At 40.3% G+C, this 20,959-nt stretch overlaps 1 protein-coding gene across 1 annotated transcript in view; it reads left to right on the top strand.

Moving 5' to 3' along the window:
• RET (ret proto-oncogene) overlaps positions 1 to 20,959 on the top strand; it is a 90,495-nt gene that overhangs the window by 48,675 nt on the left and 20,861 nt on the right. Inside the window, exons 10-13 of the mRNA XM_006018488.2 lie at positions 4,247 to 4,360; positions 5,709 to 5,965; positions 8,101 to 8,248; positions 13,837 to 13,944. Of these exons, the coding sequence (XP_006018550.1) occupies positions 4,247 to 4,360; positions 5,709 to 5,965; positions 8,101 to 8,248; positions 13,837 to 13,944 (627 nt within the window). The remainder of the gene's footprint in view (positions 1 to 4,246; positions 4,361 to 5,708; positions 5,966 to 8,100; positions 8,249 to 13,836; positions 13,945 to 20,959) is intronic.

The following is a 20,959-nucleotide window of genomic DNA, read 5'->3' as shown; positions in this document are numbered from 1 at the left end:
CCCTCTGCACACCCCACAAGTCCCCCTGATCCTGCCAAACCCTTCTGGATTCCAGCAACCTCTCTGCAGACCCCACCCATCCCTACCCATCCCCTGAACTCACAAGTGGACCCAGCCTGCCCTTCTGATCCTCCTGCTCCATCCTGTGGACTCTGCTTGCCCCCCTGATCCTCCTAATTCCCCTCTGGGGACCCTGCCTACTCCTCTGACTCCCTGACCCCCCTGTGAACACTGCCTGCTCCCCTGATCCCCTCCATCCCCTCTGCAGACTCCACTTGCCCCCCTGATCTCTCCACAGGCCCCTCAATTTTTTCTTTGAGCCTCCTTGCCCCCGCAATCCCTCCAGCTCCTCCCTCCCCTGCTAACCCCCCACCCATTCCAACTTACCATAGGTCAAGTGGCCATTTTAAACTCGATCTAACCTCCCCCAATGTCTGTACCCAGCCTGGGTGTCTTTCCATTCTTGATCTAGGTGTAATTTACCAACATGTATAAAACCAATGTATGTTATACCAGTGTTAACGTGTTATCTATCATAGACCCCTTTGTTTTCAGATCCTTCTATGATAGTGCCTGTGTTAGTCCAGAGGTGTCATAAGCAGTTTTGTGGCCAGGGCAGTGATGATGATTTAGCCAGTAGCAGCTCCTGCTGCCCAATCATTGCTGGGTTTTCTGAGCAAATGTACCTGTGCCTGTGCTGAATTCTCTGCTGGATTTTAATGTATGTGTACAGTATAACCTGTGGAAGATTTCTGTGAAGTAAACACTGCATTCCCTGACTTAAGTACAATTATCATTAAACATGAAGTTGCATGTACATATTTGAGCTTTAATTTTCCTAGTGTAAAAAAAATAGCAATTTTTTTCTTTCTTTCATTTGAGTAACTGTATCTTCAAAGAAATGCCCACAGTTATTTGACTGGTTGGCCATCCAAATAAGTGAATGCCTTTTTATTGGTAGAAGTAGCTGGTGACTGAAATTACCAGCCCTCATTGATAAAGCACTCAAATTCTGATGCGTACTGCATTAAACTGCTCTCCTTGTATTACAGTTATGCATGCACACATATCTCCATGAGCTTGAGGATAAAAAGTATAGGAAAGTAATGCACTGTACATGGCATTATTGTTAGTTTTCTTTATACAGGACCCAGGGCCCAGTTCACCAGAGCACTTTAGCCTGTGCTAAGGGACCACATTAAGTATTCTTTATTAAATTGTAAATGTTTCTCTTGACTGTGTGGCTCTGTATGTGTCAAGTTAAAGTTCTAAAATGAAGCCGGTGGGAGAAGAAATATGCGCTTTAAATACTGGGGAAAATGTTTTTCTGCTTTGGATGACAATGTTTATGGTTTTAAAAAATGTACGTCTTTAATAAGATCCTAATCAATGAACTAATCATATTCTCCAAGTGTCTTTCATCACAAGAAATAATGTTTTCTTTAGAATGCACAGAAAATCACTGTGACAGAAGTGTCTACATACAAATAAAATGTTTTACTGTAATCATATAAAAATACCCATTGGTGAGAATGGGAATCGTTTTTCATTTTTAAGTAGCAAACTCTATGCTAGAGGCTACCTCACTAAAACATGTAATATGCAACATATATAGCATCAAGATGTTTTGCTTAACAGAAGCCTGAAAGTAATGGAGTGTTATTAGATAATAGGAAAAGGCAAATAAGACAAGCTTTCAGGATGTTTTGTAGACTTTCTTTTTAATGCTTTATTTGGAGAATGCTATATATCAGTTTAAGTAGTTCCGGACTTGGGTTGGTGCCCACAGGTAGTATAGTTAGACAAACAAATTAGTGCATTTCAGGAGCTCTGATGTGCTGAGAAATGCCATTATCTAAGCTTTTACTGGCAGAGAATAAAAACTTCGATAATAGTTGGCAATGAATATTAAAACCTTAGATGCTGTACTATTGATGATGATTTGTATGTACAATTTCTTAAAAGTTATTTTTATAATTCACCTATCCTGATGGCTCGGTGCCTGAATCCAAAAACCTGTTCTCTCTCTCATACTGTGGATGTTTCTTTCAGGGCAGTCCACTAAAACAATGCCCACTTAAGAAGCCCACTTACCTGCTAAATAGTCAGGGATAGTAAGTAGCAATGCATTTAATAGCAGTGCATTTGTCAGGGCTGTCTGTAGCATGTGAACCTTGATTTATGCGAAGAAGTCCTTTCAGGTTCATCTGTAGGTGTAGGTTCTGTAGAACCTGAACCACAAAGAAAATGTCAGTCTCAGGGTTTTATCTTGCCCACTTGCCTTTGTCTTTAGGGGTAGTTTGATGAATCCTGTTTTCTTCTTCCAGCTCAAAATCACTTCGTTTGTTTTGCTTTTGTTTTCTTTGGTGGTTTTTTTCGTTGTTTTTTGATTCCCTAATCTTGAGCTACCACCTGGTCTAGGATGATCCTTTACTACTACTTTGAGGCTCTTGAAGCAGGACAGGAAGTAAGCTTTCAGTTGGATTTTTTAATCTTTAAATAAAACATCCTAGAAAACAATATCCTTGCTATAGGATTCGTTAGGATGGATTTAAAGAAAACTAAAACAAAGACCTCATTCTCCATTTTAATTCCTTTAAATTTTAGAGAGCCTCTCAAGAACCCTGCTTAAATTTCTATAGAAATTTATTCCCTTGTAAATTCTATAGCATTTTCATGTAAAGCTTGGTCTATTGGGTGCTTAGAAATTAATGATATGAAGTAGATGAAAAATGTTGCCAATACCAGTAGTTTCTATTTGTACTTACAGATTCCCTATACTGGTTACAAAATTAAATCATGATTTTGCAAACACTCTTTATGGGAATTCCCCTCTTAAATTAGCTAAGTTCTATATGAAAAGTAGCCACAGTATTGTGTCCTTAGCCTAAATTAGATTCTCTTGCATAATAAAATTTTATATACCAGAGTTAGGCCTCCTCTATATGTTACATGTATTATGCAATTACCTAGTCAATTGCATAGTTAATTTATAGACTGGCTACATGTGCAAATTAACTATCATGCCTTGTGGTTCAACCAGTTATAAAGTTAGAGCTGGAAAAAATGTAATAACTTTATAGCTGGTTTCTATTCAGCTTTAAAGCATGATGGGATCTAGTTTGTGATCCTACAATAATGCCTCCTGCCATGCATGTGGTATGCATGGTAGAAGGCATGATTATGTGGATTGTGTCAGGTCCCATTGTACCTTGACCTGCATGTGTAGAGGGGCCCTTAGACTTAGTACTGCCACATAGGGCCTTTTACAAGAGCATCTCAAACCACTTTGCAGAAGTGGGTGAGTATATTTATCCGTTAGAAGATGGGGAAACTGAAATGTGAAGAGATTACTAATATTCTCAGTTTTGGAGTAAACTGATGTCAGATCTAAGAAGATAACCCAGATCTGCTAACCACTTGTTTTCTGCACTTAACATCTATAAAGTGAGGGGGAAATTTGATAAGAGTCTTTAATCACCCTTCAGGTATTTGTAGAGAGGATGGAGATGCCCTTTCTCTGTGGCCATAGAGTGCAGGACTAGGAGCAAGGGCCTCAAGCTGCAGCAGATCAAATATAGGCTCAAGATTGTGAGGAACTTTTTGACCTATAAGGGGAGGGTGGGAGGGTCAAGCATTGGAGCAGGCTAACTAGAGAAGTTGTGGAATCCCCATCCTTGCAAGTTTTTAAGAGCAGGTTGGACAGACACTTGGCTGTGATAATTCAGTCAGGGATACTCCTGCCTTGATCAGAGGGCTGGACTAGATGACCGTATGAAGGTCCCTTCCAGCTCTACTTTTCTATGCTCTTATTAGATAATGAGATAAATGTTCAACTTTTAAAAGACATTTTAGAAGAAGAAGATTCTCCCAACTGTGCACCTACAAAGTAAAACTATAATCCACAGAAAACTCTACTTGTCTTTCAGCTAACTTGCCTGTCAGATCCTAGTTATTAAATTAGACCCTTCCTGAAATAGCTAATCAGACTAGTGACCACAAGGGTGATGCACTTCTACCCTGCCTTTTGCCTAATACTTAGCCTGCCTTTTTTTAACTTTGTTAATCTCTTTACACTAAACCCCAAAGGCCTTTATCAGTGTTACCTCCCATCTTAATTTTTACTGCTTAACATGAAGTGTGCTGTCAAATCTCAAATACTTAGTAGAATAAATTCATAAAACATTGTTTTGCCTTGCCTTTAATTACAGTGTAAGAATCTGAGCTTGTGTCTGATTTTGATCAGGTGGGATCATCGTTGGTGGCCATGAGAGAGGCATTCTTGGAATTAAGTCAGGATATGGGGTTTGTTATTGCTTTCCAAGGGAAAACTGTTACTGTGAGAAAGATTATATTACTGGTAAGTCTGAAGATTACTTAGGTGATTTCATAGTTACGTTGCTATTGTGACACCAACCTTTTACAACATCTGAATTCATTTAAAATTGAATGGGTGTAATGTTCCTGTTCATGACCTACCAGCACAGAAATAATGAAACAAGGAAGTCCTGTATCCTGAGCCTGGATTGTAAAAATCCTTCCAATGCATGGTAGCAGATTAGTTGCCCTACACTTCTCCAGAATTGACAGTGAAATCATTTCATTATGACTAGAATGGAATCATAGAGCTGCAGGTGTTGCATGGTATTATTTTAATAAACTTCTTCTATGATTGTTAAGCACCAAAGCTAAATTGAGGTATTTAGTGAATGGAAAAGCTAATTATTGCAAGTATTTTCAATAGCATGAATATTTCCCCGATTCTGTTGTATAAGGAGAAATGAAAGAAATGCACAGCTTTTGGCATTTCACCCCTCAATAAGTCTCTCCTATTGTATACTGTTTTCATGTACTTTTTAGAGAGAGACTTTTTGGTGCACCTCACAAGTGACTGAGTTCGGGTAAGGATTATATGATGAACTGTAGTATAGGGAATGATATCTGGAGCAATCAAGTTCTCAAAGAGGTGATATGGTGACATGCATATCCACACACAACACCCTACTTCCAGAAGGCACAATAATACATCTTCCCTCTGAAGGACATGTAACTTTATAAACCATATTACATTAAAGAAATTAAACAGTAACACAACAAAGAAAAACCCTTTCCCAAAAATGAATAAGAAGGGGTTCTTTGTAGGAAAATGCCACAAGAGCGATGTTTTAAATTTGGGGTGTAACAGTACTCATAATGTACATCTTTTGGAAAAACTTTATAAACCGTTTATAAACCGTTGGCTTTATAAACCGGTGACTTGGACATAGATATCAGATAGACTGTTCTGAGAATCCGCAGTCTACTTTTGAATTGGGAAGGCCTTACTACTGAAGTCTTATCAGAGTGAATGTACGTGATAAGTTGAGTATTGAAGAAGTAGTTTCAAGTGTAGCCAGCAGCATCATAACTAGGGGCATTGTTAAACAATTACTTGGGCATACTCTTGCACCTGGGAAAAAGATAAGATTTTACATTTGGAAGTGCACCAAATTTACCTTCTGTGTAAGGTATTTTCTGTTGAGAACTAGATCCCAAGTTTCAGGTTGCAAAATAACTTTGAAAGATATTTTCAGTACATCTCAGCCCAAAGGTGCATGCTGATGAGTATGAACTGTAAACCACCAAATAGGGAGCCAAAAGAGAAATTGAACTGGAAGAAACTGGAAACAAAACAAGCAGAACTCTAACCCAATTCCCTTGGTTCACAGAGACGCTGTGTGATGATGTGTGCAAGACTGTGATAGCAGGTGCAGTTCTGCTGTCCTTCATTATCTCAGTGTTGCTCTCTTCTTATTTCATTCACCGTTACCACAAGAATACTCCAAAGCCACCTATTGCCTCAGCAGAAATGACTTTTCGGCGCCCTGCTCAGTCCTACCCCATCAGTTATTCTTCCACTAATGTCCGCCGACCATCACTGGACTCAATGGAAAACCAGGTGTCAGTAGACACCTTTAAAATACCAGTAAGCTTTTATTACATTATCTCATAAATTGCATGCTGATCCTTCTTGGCTTTCTTGTTCTGCAGTACATGTTGTTTACTAAACCTGCTATGGTATACCTAAAGCCTCTATCCAAATGAGCTCCTATTGTTTCAAGAGTTACACTGACAGAGAGTGTGAAATCCATAAAGATATTGCACTCTATTAATGTGAATTTCTAATTCAATGAAATGAAACAAAATTCACATGCATATAGAAAATGAGACGAAGATATTTAATGAAGGTAATCAAGCAGATTATAGTTCACTACACAAACCTATTCTCTAATTGTGTTAGTTTCTAATAAAACAATGTCTTAGGCAAAATCTCATCCCATTTTACTTTTAAAGGCAAAAATCCTACCGACTTCTGTGAAGTTTTAAGCTGTTGTCTTGAAAATAAACTCTAATGACTGAAATTTTGCAGTCTATTTGCTGATCAGTAGTTCTGTCATGAGGATAAATATATATATAGCACAGCTCTGTCTAACTTATTAAACTGTGCTGGGATAGAGAAGACCTGAATTCTCTTAACTACTGACGTACAGTATTTTCTTGGGCAAGTCATGTCATCTTCCTCTGCTTCAGTTTCCCCCACTGGAGACACAAAGATAGTTTTATAAAGTCTTTGAAATTCCTGCTCGACATGTACTGTACAAGCAAAGTATTTATCAAATACAGAGCATCACCCTACAAATTAGAATCATATGGTTAGCTAATGCTGTGCCATGTATTTGTGTTCCTCTTCTAGTACAGTAGTTTGATTGTTTGCTCACTACCTACCCTGTGGCATGGAACTAAAAATTGGTTATTCTGGTGGAATGAACTACTGGATTCAAGTAAACTTGTTCTCCAGAAAGTCTGCAACTTTTTATATTCCCTGTTGCTACTTCTGTTTGCAGTGATACTACTGGTCCTATAGAAGTTAGCTCTGTTATCATTGTTATATTCCCATATATTTTTGTTTTTCCCATGCTATTAAATTTTGCATGCTGAACTTGCTCAGTGCACTACATTTTAGTACACAGGTTAAAATATGTTTATCTGGAGTCTAGTTAAAAGGTAAAAATTGTTAATATCTAAGCATTGTTTTACCCAACAAACTAGTTGTAGTCAGTCAACAATTACTATATATAATGTGAACAATGCAAAACAATCCTCCAGAGAATTCACCCAACAAAAATTACAGTAAATGGCATTAAACGGTTCACAAAAACAAGTGTATTTAGCTACCTTTCATGAAATAAACACTACAGAATTTCACCTGAATACTGATCAACAGTATTTTAAATGGAACCAACATTTTAAATGAACTTATGATGATAGACTTAATTTTTTTAGGCTTAGTCTAATGTGAGCGTTCTGCACATGTGGGGAAGATCTTTTTACCTAACCTCCCAATCACAAGGCAAGATGCCTGCCAGCTTGTGCTTTTTCATTTATTTTTTATCGGGTGTAAATATGGTGGTGTTTGGAAAAGTCCTGTTCAGTGAAACACTGTCCTTTTGTGTGACTCATATGGAAACATCTGCTGTATTTGGATGTTGGATATTAAAGCCTTCATAAAAGTTTATACTCTATTTGCTTTTATTTCTTGGCTGGTGTATACATCTGTCAGCTTTCTCTAACTGTAAGGCTTAATAATATTTCATAACATAACAGAGGGATTGTTGTCTGTGATGAACTCTAGAGAGAAAATCCTCCTGCCACAAGTTAGACAGATTTGTGGAGACTGTGAAGTCCAAAATCAAATATTTGTACTGATTTGAAAGCAAACAGATTTTCTGTACTTCTTTTCATTTGTAGGTAAATCCTCAAATAGATGTACAAATACCAGCTGTTATAAGTATTCGGTATTCCTTAGATATACTTAGTGCCTATTCGCTTAGATATGATTTTGAGCTAAGTGGGGAAAAAAAAACGTTCCAAGCTTCTTAGAGCTCCTAAGTTAGAAGGTATCACAAAATGCAAACATTGTCTTCTGTCTGGCAAGAAAGCAACAAAAAATAGTCGCATAATTGGGCATTTTCTTTAAAGCAGAATCTTTTGAACCACCAGACAGGAACTGGTCCCTTCTATTTGATTTCATATTATAGAGTTCCTTTTTTCCTCCAACAGGAGGACCCAAAATGGGAATTTCCTCGGAAGAACCTGGTTCTTGGCAAGACTCTAGGAGAAGGAGAATTTGGAAAGGTAGTCAAGGCAACAGCATTCAGACTCAAAGGGAAAGCAGGCTATACCACTGTGGCAGTGAAAATGCTAAAAGGTATGCTTCCATCTCTGACTGAAATGATTTGAAAGCTGCTTGATAACCTCTGAATGTGTTTGACAAGGTTTTAGCGTGAAAGCAAGAGGTCATCTGGAGGCCGGTCCTACCAGCACAGTGGCTGCATTCCCTCCAGCATTCTATTTATATTCTGGCATATTTCTGACTAAAGGAGAGAGTGTCACATTGATGCAAACAGTAGTTTCCACCAGACCTAACTTGTGCTCCATAAAGGCAACATGACCAGCTTTAAATGCATCTCATTTAAGCTGTCTTTGGAAGAGATGCAAGGACTTTTTAAAGCTGTCTGCACTTTCTTTCCTTTTGCCTTAATTCTCCCTCAGATATTTTTAAGTAGAGCATTTGCACTGAATTTATAGGGCACTTATACATGTGCTCTGATGCATTCTGATCAGAATGTCAGAGCAGACTCGATGAAAGTGTCCTAATCAGAACGCAATGGCATGCTGCAGCATCCTATATTCAGTGTCCCCACATTTCAAAATGGCAGTGGGGGCACTTTAATTAAAGATTGTTGAATGTATTGTAGTTAAAGCGGCCCTACCACCATTTTGAAATACGAGATGCTGAATACACGAGACACTGTGGGTGTTGGGTACAGCTCCCAAGAGCTCTAATTAAAACTCTCCCCCCCCCACACTTCAGACCATGTGTATAGGTACCAATGTCTAGAAACAGAACTAGTAAGTTACCTATCTGCTTTCTGGAGCTTCTTGGTTTAAGTTCTACCATGCATTTATGAGATAGAAGGCAGAGCAGGGTGAGATTAACTCAAGCCTAGGGTGCAAAGAAATGTTCATGGGGCGCAAATCTGACTAGGTGGCTTAGTATAGTTAAGCCACCTAAACCTGAGCCAGGAGCAGTGTGTAAGGTGTTTGCTGCCTGCTGGGAGAAGTGTGAGTAGCTAGAGGTAAGTCAGAGGGAGGAAGGGCTGGTGGGGATAAGCAGATCTGCAGGGAGGATTGATGGGTTCAAGGAGGGGTGTCCAGTTTGTGGGGTGAGGTAGTCAAGGCAGGGAGACGATAGCTTGGTCAGGGTCATGGGAGTAAGAACAGAACAACCTTGGGGCTGTGGTGAGTCACTGGGCTTTCCCCAGCCCCAGAGCTGTACTGTGAACACATGCAAACATTCATTCATTTGGGTTAACCCTGCCTAGATCAGGTTAACCCTTCATCAATCTAAAGTTAGTTTACCTCTGAAGTGAACTAAGTTTGGATGGGGCACACCATTTTAAGGTGACCTAAGCCTTGCAAACACTTGCATGCAGGGCCATTTGGATTGTCCTAACCTTGGCTGTGGCGATCTAAATGTAACACTTGTTCTGTCCCCATAGGCAGCAGCCTCCTTTGGCAAGTGCAGCTAACTACCTCATGCATTTGTTATCTGCTATGCTCTAGTGGTTTTGAGCAGGGAATCAGGAAGTCCTGATTAGTTTTCTTCTATATCTCCCTGCTTCAATTTTTCTATTGGAAATTTTATCAAAAATGATATTTGCCAACCAAACAAAGCCAAAGATAGAAATAATTATCAATTTATAAAACACTTAGTTTACAAAGGGTGAGATTTTTTTAAGTATTTGGTGTTGGTTCCAGTCCATTAAAGCCCATGGAAAATACTTGTTTGATGTCAATATGAGCTGATTTAGCCAGAGCTGAACACTTCTGAAAACTGCTATATAAATGTTAAGATTTGTTGTTTTATGTTTTGTGTTTTGGTCCATTGAGTTTTAAATGTGCTTTACTTGGAGGCTTTAGAGATGGAAAAGATTTACGCTAAGCACCTTACAGAATTTGACACAACATTTTTCCACACATACTTACCTTTTTTTTAAGAGGTTATAAAGGAGGAAAAACCAAAGTAGTGGTGTGTCCTTACTCTCTCTAGACTGTCCAAAAACGCCCTGTTTTTCAAGTTGAGGTATTGCTAGCCCATTGTCTACAGCACCAATGCAGTCACATGTAACTCTTAATTTCTAGCGCCTTTGGGTGTGGACATACATAACAACTGGACTGTTCCAAAACATCACTGCATGATGAAGGGCTATGGTCAAGTAGGGAGTAAGGTAATGATAGCTTTGATTGAACAAGCAGAACAAGGGAGCTCAGCATTAGGGAAGAAAGGGAACAGGGGACAGTAGAGTTTGGTTGTATATTGAGTGACCAGTTATAGCACTGTGGAGGGTATAGAGCAATGCATTATGGGATGCCCAGAGGGCTGACTAGACCTGGATCAGGGCACACTTGATGTTCACTCATATCAATGACCTGGTACACAGTTAACTGGTTCAAAATAGAGCTATTTTTTTCCAGGGGAAAACATCACTGGTCCAGACTTGTACTTAAATGCTGTCTTAAAGTATAAAAGATGATTTAACGAGGGCTTCCACTGATTTGAATGAATGAATGGAATGAATGAATGAATCAGACATTTTCCAGATAACTTTTGAACCATTCCAGGCAGTTTTAAACCAGTTTAAGAGGATGCTACATCTGTTTAGGTTTAAAATGAATTTTAACCAATATAAGTATTACATGTGTCCATATCCTAACAAGCTTACAATAGTGTTGCTAGTGACACCATCAGACTGATTGGGGGGCAGGGGATGAGAATGGGGGCCTTAGCCACACTAAAAGATGGAAATCTTTAGTTCTGTTTTCTTAAAAGGCCTTATTTTTGCTTGTTTGTTTTAAATCAGGAAGGTAACTTAAATTTCATCCTTCGGAAAGTTGAGAGAAATAAATCTTTTTTTTTTTTATAGATTCTAATGTGTGTGGCACATTGATTCCATGGAGATAAGCACCTAGGGATATGAGTTATAATGAGAAACACAAGTCTTTGGAAAGGTTTCTGGGTAATAGAAGTGTTCTTAGTGTTGATGGGGAGCAAGCCATGGGTGGAAGACCTTAACCATTCATTGCTGTTTGTGAATAACAATATGTAATTATAATAGGATATTAGATTTCTTTTCTTATTAGAATTTCTATTATGTGCAAACTATAATAAAAAAAGAAATATGTCACCCTCTGTTTGAGAGCAAAGAAATGTTATACTTCATCAGTTAGGTAATGGGATGAAGTACAAAGTACATGTTTGCATTATAAAAATCTTCTTAATAATGAGAGTTCAGTGGAGATGTTATCAAAGATGGAGCACATAGAGGAAACCCTAGACCTTGGCTCCAGAGAGATGAAAACTAATATAGCTCTACATGTCACACTAACATAACCTTTCACATGGCATTATTAAAGGAATATCCATAATCTTTACAGCATGCCAACTCTATTTATCCATTTACAAGTACCTGGCTTTTAACAGGTTATTCATCACTAATGTGCAACTGGGTTAAAATTTCTAAATATTTTGTTACAATGACAGTTTTAATTCCAGATGATTATTAAATGGGGCAGATTTGATAGTGGTAGGGGGTTGCTATTTGTTTTAAGCAGTCCTATTTTAATAAATGTATATGATATTAATTCTAAGAGCACAGCTCTAATGTATTCCTTTGCAATACATATTTTTTGCAAGTCGCTATAATAAATATTCCATGCGGCTTTGATTGTAGGAAATACTTGCCCATTTCCCTTCACATGGTGTGTGCACAAGCACGTATTTTTGTGTAATATTTTTCTTTTCCCTGTGTTATAATTTACAAAGCATTAAAGTAAAAGGGTAAAGAAAACATTACTGGTCCAGAACTGTATTTAAAGGTTATTTTAAAGTATAAAAGATGACTTAACAAAGACTTCCATTGACTCGAATAAATGTTGCATCAGACATTACATTAGGGTGAGGGTACACATCTCTTCTGGTTCTTTGCATTTGGATGAACTTTAATCTTAACTTCTTCATGACGTTTAACTTCCTAGAGGTTATAGGGCACTGGCAGATCAGTTTTGTAAGTAAGTGCCTGTTTACTGCAGGAGGAGCTGTTTCTTTTTGTATCCCTAATCTACTTTGCCACAACGGATGCCGTTAGGGACAGACTTGGCCAGTGATTCTAATATCCTGTGGAAATGGAGGGTGGCAAAAGAATAGTAGCTGCTTTAAGGAGGTGTTCAGTCCCTCTCCCTGGGTCTTGGTTTAAGGGGTGGAGGTAGGTCTTTCATATCTGCTTCTTTTGCTTCAGCAACAAGAAGTCAGTTAGTTTGAATTTTCATGCGATAAGAATTTAATGAGAATAAAATTAATTTTAAAAGCCCAACAAATAGTTCCTTCCTTCCTTCCTTCCTCCTGGACCATAAAGCCATCATCACTGCTAAAAGCCTCAACAGAAAGGCAGAAGACTGAAATGAGCAAGTTTATCTTATCTCCCCAGAAAGTAGTCCTTCCAGATCAAAACTGAGACCCAATAGCAGGGCAGTAGTTTGTGCTGCCCTTGCCATAGTTTGTATTTCCAGGGGCATGAAAATAGTGTATTTTCACATCATTACATTTCCTTTCATAATATTTTTAAAAATCAAGTCAAAGCTGTCAATTTTTACTGAGATGGCACCAGTCATGGACCAGTACCACATGGTGCTGTGTTCTCTGCAAACACAGAAGAAAAAGATGGTCCCTCCCCCAAAGAATTTACAATCCAGAATAAGACAATATATAGTAGAATTTATTTGTCAGCCTCTAAATAAAAAGATTGGCTAGAGAAGCTTCCCTTCAAGGTTCTTCATGTGAGGGAGGTTCAGGATGAACTATAGGCAGAGTTTTCTCCCTGGTTTTATTGTGATTTAAAAACTCCCTGGAGTCCCATTGTGTATGAAGAGGAAGTTGAGTCTCTTCAAAAACAAAATAGCTTGTAAAACTGAGGGAACTCTTTAAGAATATGTACTGCCCTAGATACACATAAGTTTTTCCCACTGTCATCAGTGGGAAAATCTCCACACATGCCTCCCAGTGAAGTCAATATGTCAGTAAGCTCTCTGCCCAGTTTCTTTATTACATGCGAGACTAACAAGGGAAACTGAATTTTATCATCTTGAATGAAGTACTTATGGTGAAAAGAGAGTTGTCCTGAGTCTGGTTTTGTTCAGAGGACTATTTGGGCAGCTCAGATCAAGAAGAAAGGTTTGGCTTCTTAGATCAGCCTGGTTGGATTCATCATGTAAACTTGCTCCGGTCATTTTGAAGATACCTCCTGCATTTGGTCTGAACTTTCAAAATGTTGTTTGTTCTGTAAGAAAGAACTGTTGTAATCACATTGTTGTTGTAAGGCTAGAAAGGCTTTAAGTCTGATTCTTCATTGCCTTGCATTTGAGTAGCGATTTTCACTAGTGCAAAATGGGTGTTAGCCAGTCAGAATGGCAGTGTTCTGTGCTCACTTGGCACTGTTGGGAATGACTGCAGGGCAAAGAGAATTAGGCACAGTCTTTTCTCAGAATACATTACAAAGCTGAAGTACAATACTCAAAGTCTTTAACCCCTTAGCTAGTTTCAAGAGCATTCTGAAATTCTTGATCTTACATCACAAGTATGTTATATAGTGACTAGTATGGCTGTATATAGTTTGAATTAGATAGAGCATTCTATGGGTGATGTTTTAATAATCAGTTTGTTGTTCATGCTTTCTGTAGAAAATGCTTCCCAGAGTGAGCTGAGAGATCTCCTTTCAGAGTTCAATCTCTTAAAACAGGTTAACCACCCTCACGTCATCAAACTTTATGGGGCTTGCAGTCAAGATGGTAAGTGTTAGTAGCTCATAATTAAGATGAAGTATTTAAAGAGATAAATTAATAGTTCTAGGTTGGGGCTAAAGTATTTAAAAATACAAAATACAATTCTAAATGTCATGCTGGTTAAAATGATGTTTGACACAATGCTAGTTTTTAAGTAAACCTCTTTTAACTAGGTTAAATATAAGATATGATCAGATTATTAATGTTGTTCTTAGATCAGTAGTGCATGAAGATTACTGAGGGTTTGGGCTCCCTTTGTTCTTCAGTGTGTATAGAATAAATGGACAACTCTGTACCTCTGGTTTTGTAACATTTGCTTGTCAACTTCATTTTCAGTTTTCCTACATTGTTGTCTAGCAAGGGAATGTTTATAGGTTTTTTTTAAGTTTCCATCAGTGAAGTTTGTACTACACATAACTGTAGTACACGGGGGAAATTATTTTCCAAAAAAGGTATAGCCAAAGTTTCAAGGGATTTAGAGGGATCTCTCTAAACAATTTGGATTTGGATTAAATGGAGTTGCTGGTAGCATCCTCTCCTAGAGAGTCACTGCAGGGATCTAATCTTTCCCTTTTTATGCAATTTGGATGATTTCATGTCACCACATATTTGGTGTGTTGCAATCTGGGGCTCATTCCTGCCTGCCTTGAATTCACAGAGCTGCTGTTAGTTTTGGAATTCAGGAGTGAATCATTTGAGAGAATCAGCCTGACAAAGGGCCAACAGCTGTCTTTTATGAACACAAGGACATTTTCTCTTCTGTAGGGATGTAAAATGTATCCGAGTTGCACTTCTTAGTACATCTAAATTAATTCATTACTGTATGCAGGTGGGAAAATTATGATGCAGTTAGATGACAAATGTATTCATCACTGAAGCATTCTCTGGTTACTATTCAAGTGGGTGGGTGAGCTCACTATTAGATTGAAATGTCAAAATTTTTTTTTTGAGAGCCTATATTTGACTCTGACTATGGTGCTAAGAGAAAAGGATTTTTTAGCGAAAAATCACATGCTTTTTCTTTAAACCAAGTGTTCCAGGAAGTTCTTTATATAGTTTTTATTTTAGCTAGGTTTAAAACAACAAAAAAAAGCAGCAGATCACAGGTAAGTTATGTCATAATTGCGTCTCAGTTATATTAGCGTGAATGTGGAGTCACTCCACAATCTCCAAGGGTGACATTCCAGATTTAAACTTAGATATTTGCTTGGTGCAGATAGTTTAATTTGTGCTTCAGTCAGGTCAGCAGTATGTATGTTTTAGCAGTGTGTTTTTCCACTGACTTTCTCAACGTCTTCCTGACCTAATTAAATTATGTCTACACTGCAGTGTCTCCACTGAAAGCCATGCCTGGATTAATGCAGCCTCGTTGTTTCTTCTCTTTGCTTCTGGAGGCACAGCCTATGGTCCTTTGTGCTGAAACACTGAGCTCTTTTTTTCCAGGCCGATATGTCCTTCAGGAGTATTACAGATAGGGTGTATAAGGGCAATCAGCACTCAAAGGATTTTTGCCTACATTCTCACTGCAAAATGAGCATACGTCATCCCAAGTCAAAGCAAAGACAGACCCACCATCTGGCCAATCTGGGTGAAAACACCTATAAACCCAGGCCCAGAGGCTTTTTTAGGGTGAGATTAAGCATTCCAATTAGCTCATGTAAAGAGTGCTTAAAAGGTGAAAGATTGCATATTCAGGCTCACTAACTAGTGCTAAATGCCCTTTCAGTCAGTGTTTCTCAACCTGTAGGTTGTGACCCAAAAGTGGGTTGCAAGAATATATGAAAGAGTTGTGAAAAACTTTAAAAATGGATTCTCCTTTAAAGGAAAAAAAATCATAGAATCATAGAAAATTACGATCGGAAGGGACCTCAGGAGGTCATCTAGTCCAGTTCCCTGCTCAAAGCAGGACTAGATCATCCTAGCTAAAGCTCTGTCTAGCTGGGTCTTAAAAACCTCCGAGGATGGAGATTCCACAACCTTTTTGGGTAACCTGTGTAAATTTCCCTTGCTGCAACTTGAGACAATTGCCCCTTGTTCTGTCATCTGCCACCACTGAGAACAGTCCAGCTCCATCCTTTTTGGAACCATCCTTCGGGTAGTTGAAGGCTGCTATTAAATCCCCTTTCAGTCTTCTTTTCTCCGATCTAAATAAGTTTAGTTCCCTTAGCCTCCCCTCAGAAGTCATGTGCCCCAGGCCCTTAACCGTTTTCATTGCCCTCTGCTGGACTCTCCAATTTGTCCACATCGTTTCTGTAGTGTGGGGACCAAAACTGGCTACAGTACTCCAGACATGGCCTCACAAATGCTGAACAGAGCAGAATAAGCACTTCCCTAATCACTTCCCTACTAATTCAGAGCAGTATGCTGTTAGCCTTCTTTGCAACAGGGGTACACTGTTGACTCATATCCATCTTATTGTAACCCTCAGGTCCTTTTATGCAGAACTGCTACTTAGTCATTTTCCTCAGCCTTTACTGGTGCATGGTATTGTTCCATCCTAAGTGCAGGACTTTGCACTTGTCCTTATTGAGCCTCATGAGATTTCTTTTGGTCCAGTCCTCAAATTTGAATAGTCTGTCTGAATCCTAGCCTTACCCTCCTAGCTGGGTAAGGCTAGGATCTATCTACTACTCTAGCCAGCTTGGTGTTATCTGCAAATTTGCTGAGGGCACACTCCATCCCATCTCCCAGATCATTGATGATGTTATTGAACAAACCTGGCCCTGGAACTGACCCCTGGGACACTCTACTTGATACCAGCTGCCACCTAGACATCAAGCCATTGTTTTACTATCCTTTGTTCCTGATGACGCAGCCAGTTTTCTATCCACCTTACAGTCCATTCATCCAACCCATACCTCCTTAGCTTGCTTGTGAGAGTGTCGTAGTGATGCTGTAGTGGGCACTGACTTTGAAGCAGACATTCAGGCAATCGTCAGCATCTTTACTGAGGCATACAACAAAATGGGACTGATGCTTAACATTCCAAAGACTAAGGTTCTCCACCAACAAGCTCATACTGAACAGTCCCCAGCTCTGGTAATCCAGATCCATGGTGAGACTCTGGAGATTGTTGAATATTTCCCATATATCAGAAGCCATCTATTGCTTCTGGTGACATAGATGATGAAATCCAGCATCACCTCAAATATGCAAGTGCAGTCTTTGGATGCCTGAAGAAATGGGTGTTCAAAGATTGTGACATCAGATCCGAAACAAAGCTCATGATTTATCAAGTAGTCATGATCCTTATCTTGCTGTACAGAGCTGAGTCATAGACAAGATACAAGAGACATCTAAAGCTGTTGGAGAAGTACCATCAACGTTGTCTGCGGAAGATCCTCCAAATCCAGCAGGAAGACAGATGCACCAATGTTAGTGTCCCCCTCAAGCAAACATCACTAGTACTGAAGCAATTATCATCCGGCATCAACTTAGTTGGGCAGTTCATGTCATCTGGATGTCTGACTCCAGACTCTGGAAGCAAGTTTTATTCTCCCACCTCACCCAAGGCATATGCTTAAAAGGAGGGCAAAGAAAGTGCTTCAGGGATGTCCTCAAGGCCAACTTAAAAAAAATGCAACATTGATGTCAACTCATCATGGGAGACTATCACCCAGGACCACCTCAAATGGAGGAAGCCTGCTGCAAGGAGCTCAGTACTTTGAGACCTCATAACAACAGGAGATGGAAAAGCAAGAGTGGCAGAAACAGCGTGTCACAGACCAAATAAAAAAATCCAGTGCTACCTGCCCCACTCGGAAACACATGTCTGTGCTGCAGTAGAGCCTGTTGATCCCAGATAGACCTCATCAGACACACAGATAAGACAGTCAAGGAAGACAGTCATCCTCGACTGAGAGGGCTTGCCAAAGGAGAAGACTTCCTTAGCTTGCTTGTGAGACTGTTGTGGGAGACCATATCAAAAGCCTTGCTAAAGTCAAGGTGTATCATATCCACTGCTCTGGCTTGCATCTACCAATGCATCTTGAGCAAGACCCAGGATTTCATCCTCCCACTGTGCTTGGCTTTGGTGAGGCCACAGCTGGAGTACTGCATCCAGTTCTGGGCTCCACAATTTAGGAAGGACGTGGAGAAGCTTGAAAGAGTCCAGAGGAGAGCCACGCGCATGATCAGAGGATATGAGAACAGGCCTTATGAAGAGAGGCTGCAAGCTATGGGATTCTTCAGCCTGGAGAAGTGCAGGCTCAGGGGTGACTTGGTGGCAGCCTATAAGTACATAAGGGGTGTGCATCAGGATCTGGGGGAACACCTGTTCACCAGAGCACCCCAGGGAATGACAAGGTCCAATGGTCACAAACTCCTGCAAGACCGTGTTAGACTGGACAAAAGAAAAAACTTCTTTACTGTCCGAGCTCCCAAGGCCTGGAACAAAGTCCCCCGAGGTGGTGCAAGCACCTACTCCAGACTCATTCAAGAAACATTTGGACTGGGATCCTTTGACCGTAGCTGACTTTTGCTGGGATCCTTTGAACTTAGCTGACTTGCTGCCCCTTGGGCAGGGGGCTGGACCTGATGATCATATGAGGTCCCTTCCAGCCCAAATGTCTATGAAATCTCTCCCCACATCCACAGAGTAAGTCATCTCAACATAGAAAGCAATCAGGTTGGTCGGGCATTATTTGCCCTTGGTGAATCCATTCTGACTATTCCTAATCACCCTTTTCTCCTTCAAGTGCTTAGAAATGAATTCCTTGAGGACCTGCTCCATTGTTTATCCAGGGACTGAGGTGAGGCTGACTGTTCCATAGTTCCCTGAATCCTTCTTTTTCCCTTTCTTAAAGATGAGTACTATATTTGGCCTTTTCTAAACATCCAAGACCTTTTGCAATTGCCATGAGTTTTCAAAGATAATGGCCAGTGGCTCTGCAGTCACATCAGCCAACTCCCTCAGCACCCTCAGTTGAATTGCATCCAGCCCCATTAACTTGTATACATCCACCTTTTTCTAAATAGTTCCAAACCTGTTCTTTCACCACTTTCAGCTGTTCATTTCCTCCCCAAACTGTGCTGCCAGGTATAGTAGTCTGGTACCTGACTATGCCTGTAAAGACTGAGGTAAAAAATGGCATTTAGTACTTTAGCCTTTTCTGCATCATTTGTCACTAGGTTGTCTTCCCCATTCAGTCAGGGACACATGTTGTGCCTGATCTTCCTATTGTTACTGACATACTTGAAGAAGCCTTTCTTGTTACCCTTCATGTCCCTTACTAGTTGCAACTCTGGTTGCACTTTGGCCTTCCTGATTTCACCTTTGCATGGCTGAGCAATAATCTTATACCGCTCCCTAGTTGTTTGTCCACGTTTCCATTTTTTGTAAGCTCCCTTTTTGCGTTTTAGTTCACTGAAGAGTTCCCTGCTAAGTGAAGATGGTTTTCTGCTATACTTGATAGTCTTCCTGTGCATCAAGTAGCTTCATTTCTGCACCCTCAGGTTTTTTAAAATACAACCAGCTTTCGTGGACTCCTTTCCCCCTTAGACAGGCCTCCCAGGGGATCCTGCCCATCAGGTGGGCCTAAGTCTGTTTTTCTGAAGTCCAGGGTCCTTGCTCTGCTACTCTCCTTCCTTCCTTTCCTCAGGATCCTGAACTCAGTCATATTGTGGTGGCTGCTGCCCAAGTTGCCATCTACCTCTACATCCCCAACCAATTCTTTCCTGTTTGTGAGTAGCAGGTCAAGAAGAGCACAGCCCCTTTCAGCCTCTTCAACACATACACCAGGAAGTTGTCTCCACCACTCTCCAGAAACTACCTGGATTTCCTGTGCACTGCTGTATAGCCTTCCCAGCAGATGTCAGGGTGATTGAAATCCCTCATGAGAACCAGGGCCTGTGATTGGAAAACTTCTGCTAGCTGTCTGGAGAAAGGTTCATCCATTTCATCCTCATGGTCTGGTCTATAGCAGACCCCCACCATGACACCATTCTTGTTGCTTTCCCTTTTGACTCTAACCCAGAGACTTTCAACAGGCCTATCTCTTGTTTCATGCTGGACCTCTGAGTAATTGCACAGCTCTTGCATAAAATACAACTCCTCCTTTTCTTCTTCCCTGCCTGTCCTTCCTGAACAGTTTGTACCCATCCCAAACCCTAATCTTACAGTACTCCAGTAATAGTACTGCAGTCATGCAAACTATCCCACCAACTCTCTGTTATTCCAATCATGTCATAGTTCCATGACTGTGTAGGGACTTCCAGTTCTTCCTGCTGGTTTCCCAAGTTGTGTGCATTCATGTACAGACACCTAAGGTAACTAGCAGATTGCCCTACTTTCTCATGAAGAATGAGGCTGCCTCACTTGGTGTCCCCTTCTGCTTGTGCTTTCTCTAGGTCATCCACTTACCTCCTCACCTCAGGGATTTGGTCTCCATCCCCCTAGTTTAAAGACCTCCTCACTAGTTTAGTGAAGCCTGTCTGTGAAGATGCTTTTCCCTTTCTTCATCAGATGGATCCTGTCTTTTCCTAGCAATTCTTCTTCTTGGAACAACATGCCATGGTCAAAGTAGCCAAAGCCCTGCTGGCAACATCTCTGCAGTCATGCATTGATCTGCATGATGCATCTGCTCCTACCCTGGCCCTTCCTCTTGACTGGAAGAATCGAGGAGAACATCACCTGATCCCCTTCACCCTTGCACCCACAGCTCTTTAGTAACTTTTGATCTGATGTGATTTTATTACTAATTGGTGTTAACTAGGTAGTTTTAAGTTAACTTCTGAGCATTCCATTGACATAAAATGACCAACTTGGAGTCCTTCAGCATCCCAGGATGCACCATTCCCAGCCTTTCCCACTCTTCTACTCCAAAGACTGACCTTCTATCCTCCTTAGCTCTATGGCAGCTGGAAAGCCCCAGCAGGGAACTATGGTGGGTGGCGGGCTCCTCAGTGACCCACCTGTCCCCGGCAGCCAGGGTTGCATGCCTGCTTCTCCCTCCCCATCAGTTCCCAGCACAGCCACCCAATTGCTGCGAGGGAAGACACTGTCCCTTTAAACTTGAAGCAG

Source organism: Alligator sinensis, unplaced genomic scaffold, assembly GCF_000455745.1.
Source record: "Alligator sinensis unplaced genomic scaffold, ASM45574v1 scaffold188_1, whole genome shotgun sequence".
NCBI classification, from domain to species: Eukaryota; Metazoa; Chordata; order Crocodylia; family Alligatoridae; genus Alligator; species Alligator sinensis.
The sequence above is the reverse complement of the archived record's forward strand: the minus strand, read 5'-3'. Positions and strand labels throughout refer to the sequence as shown.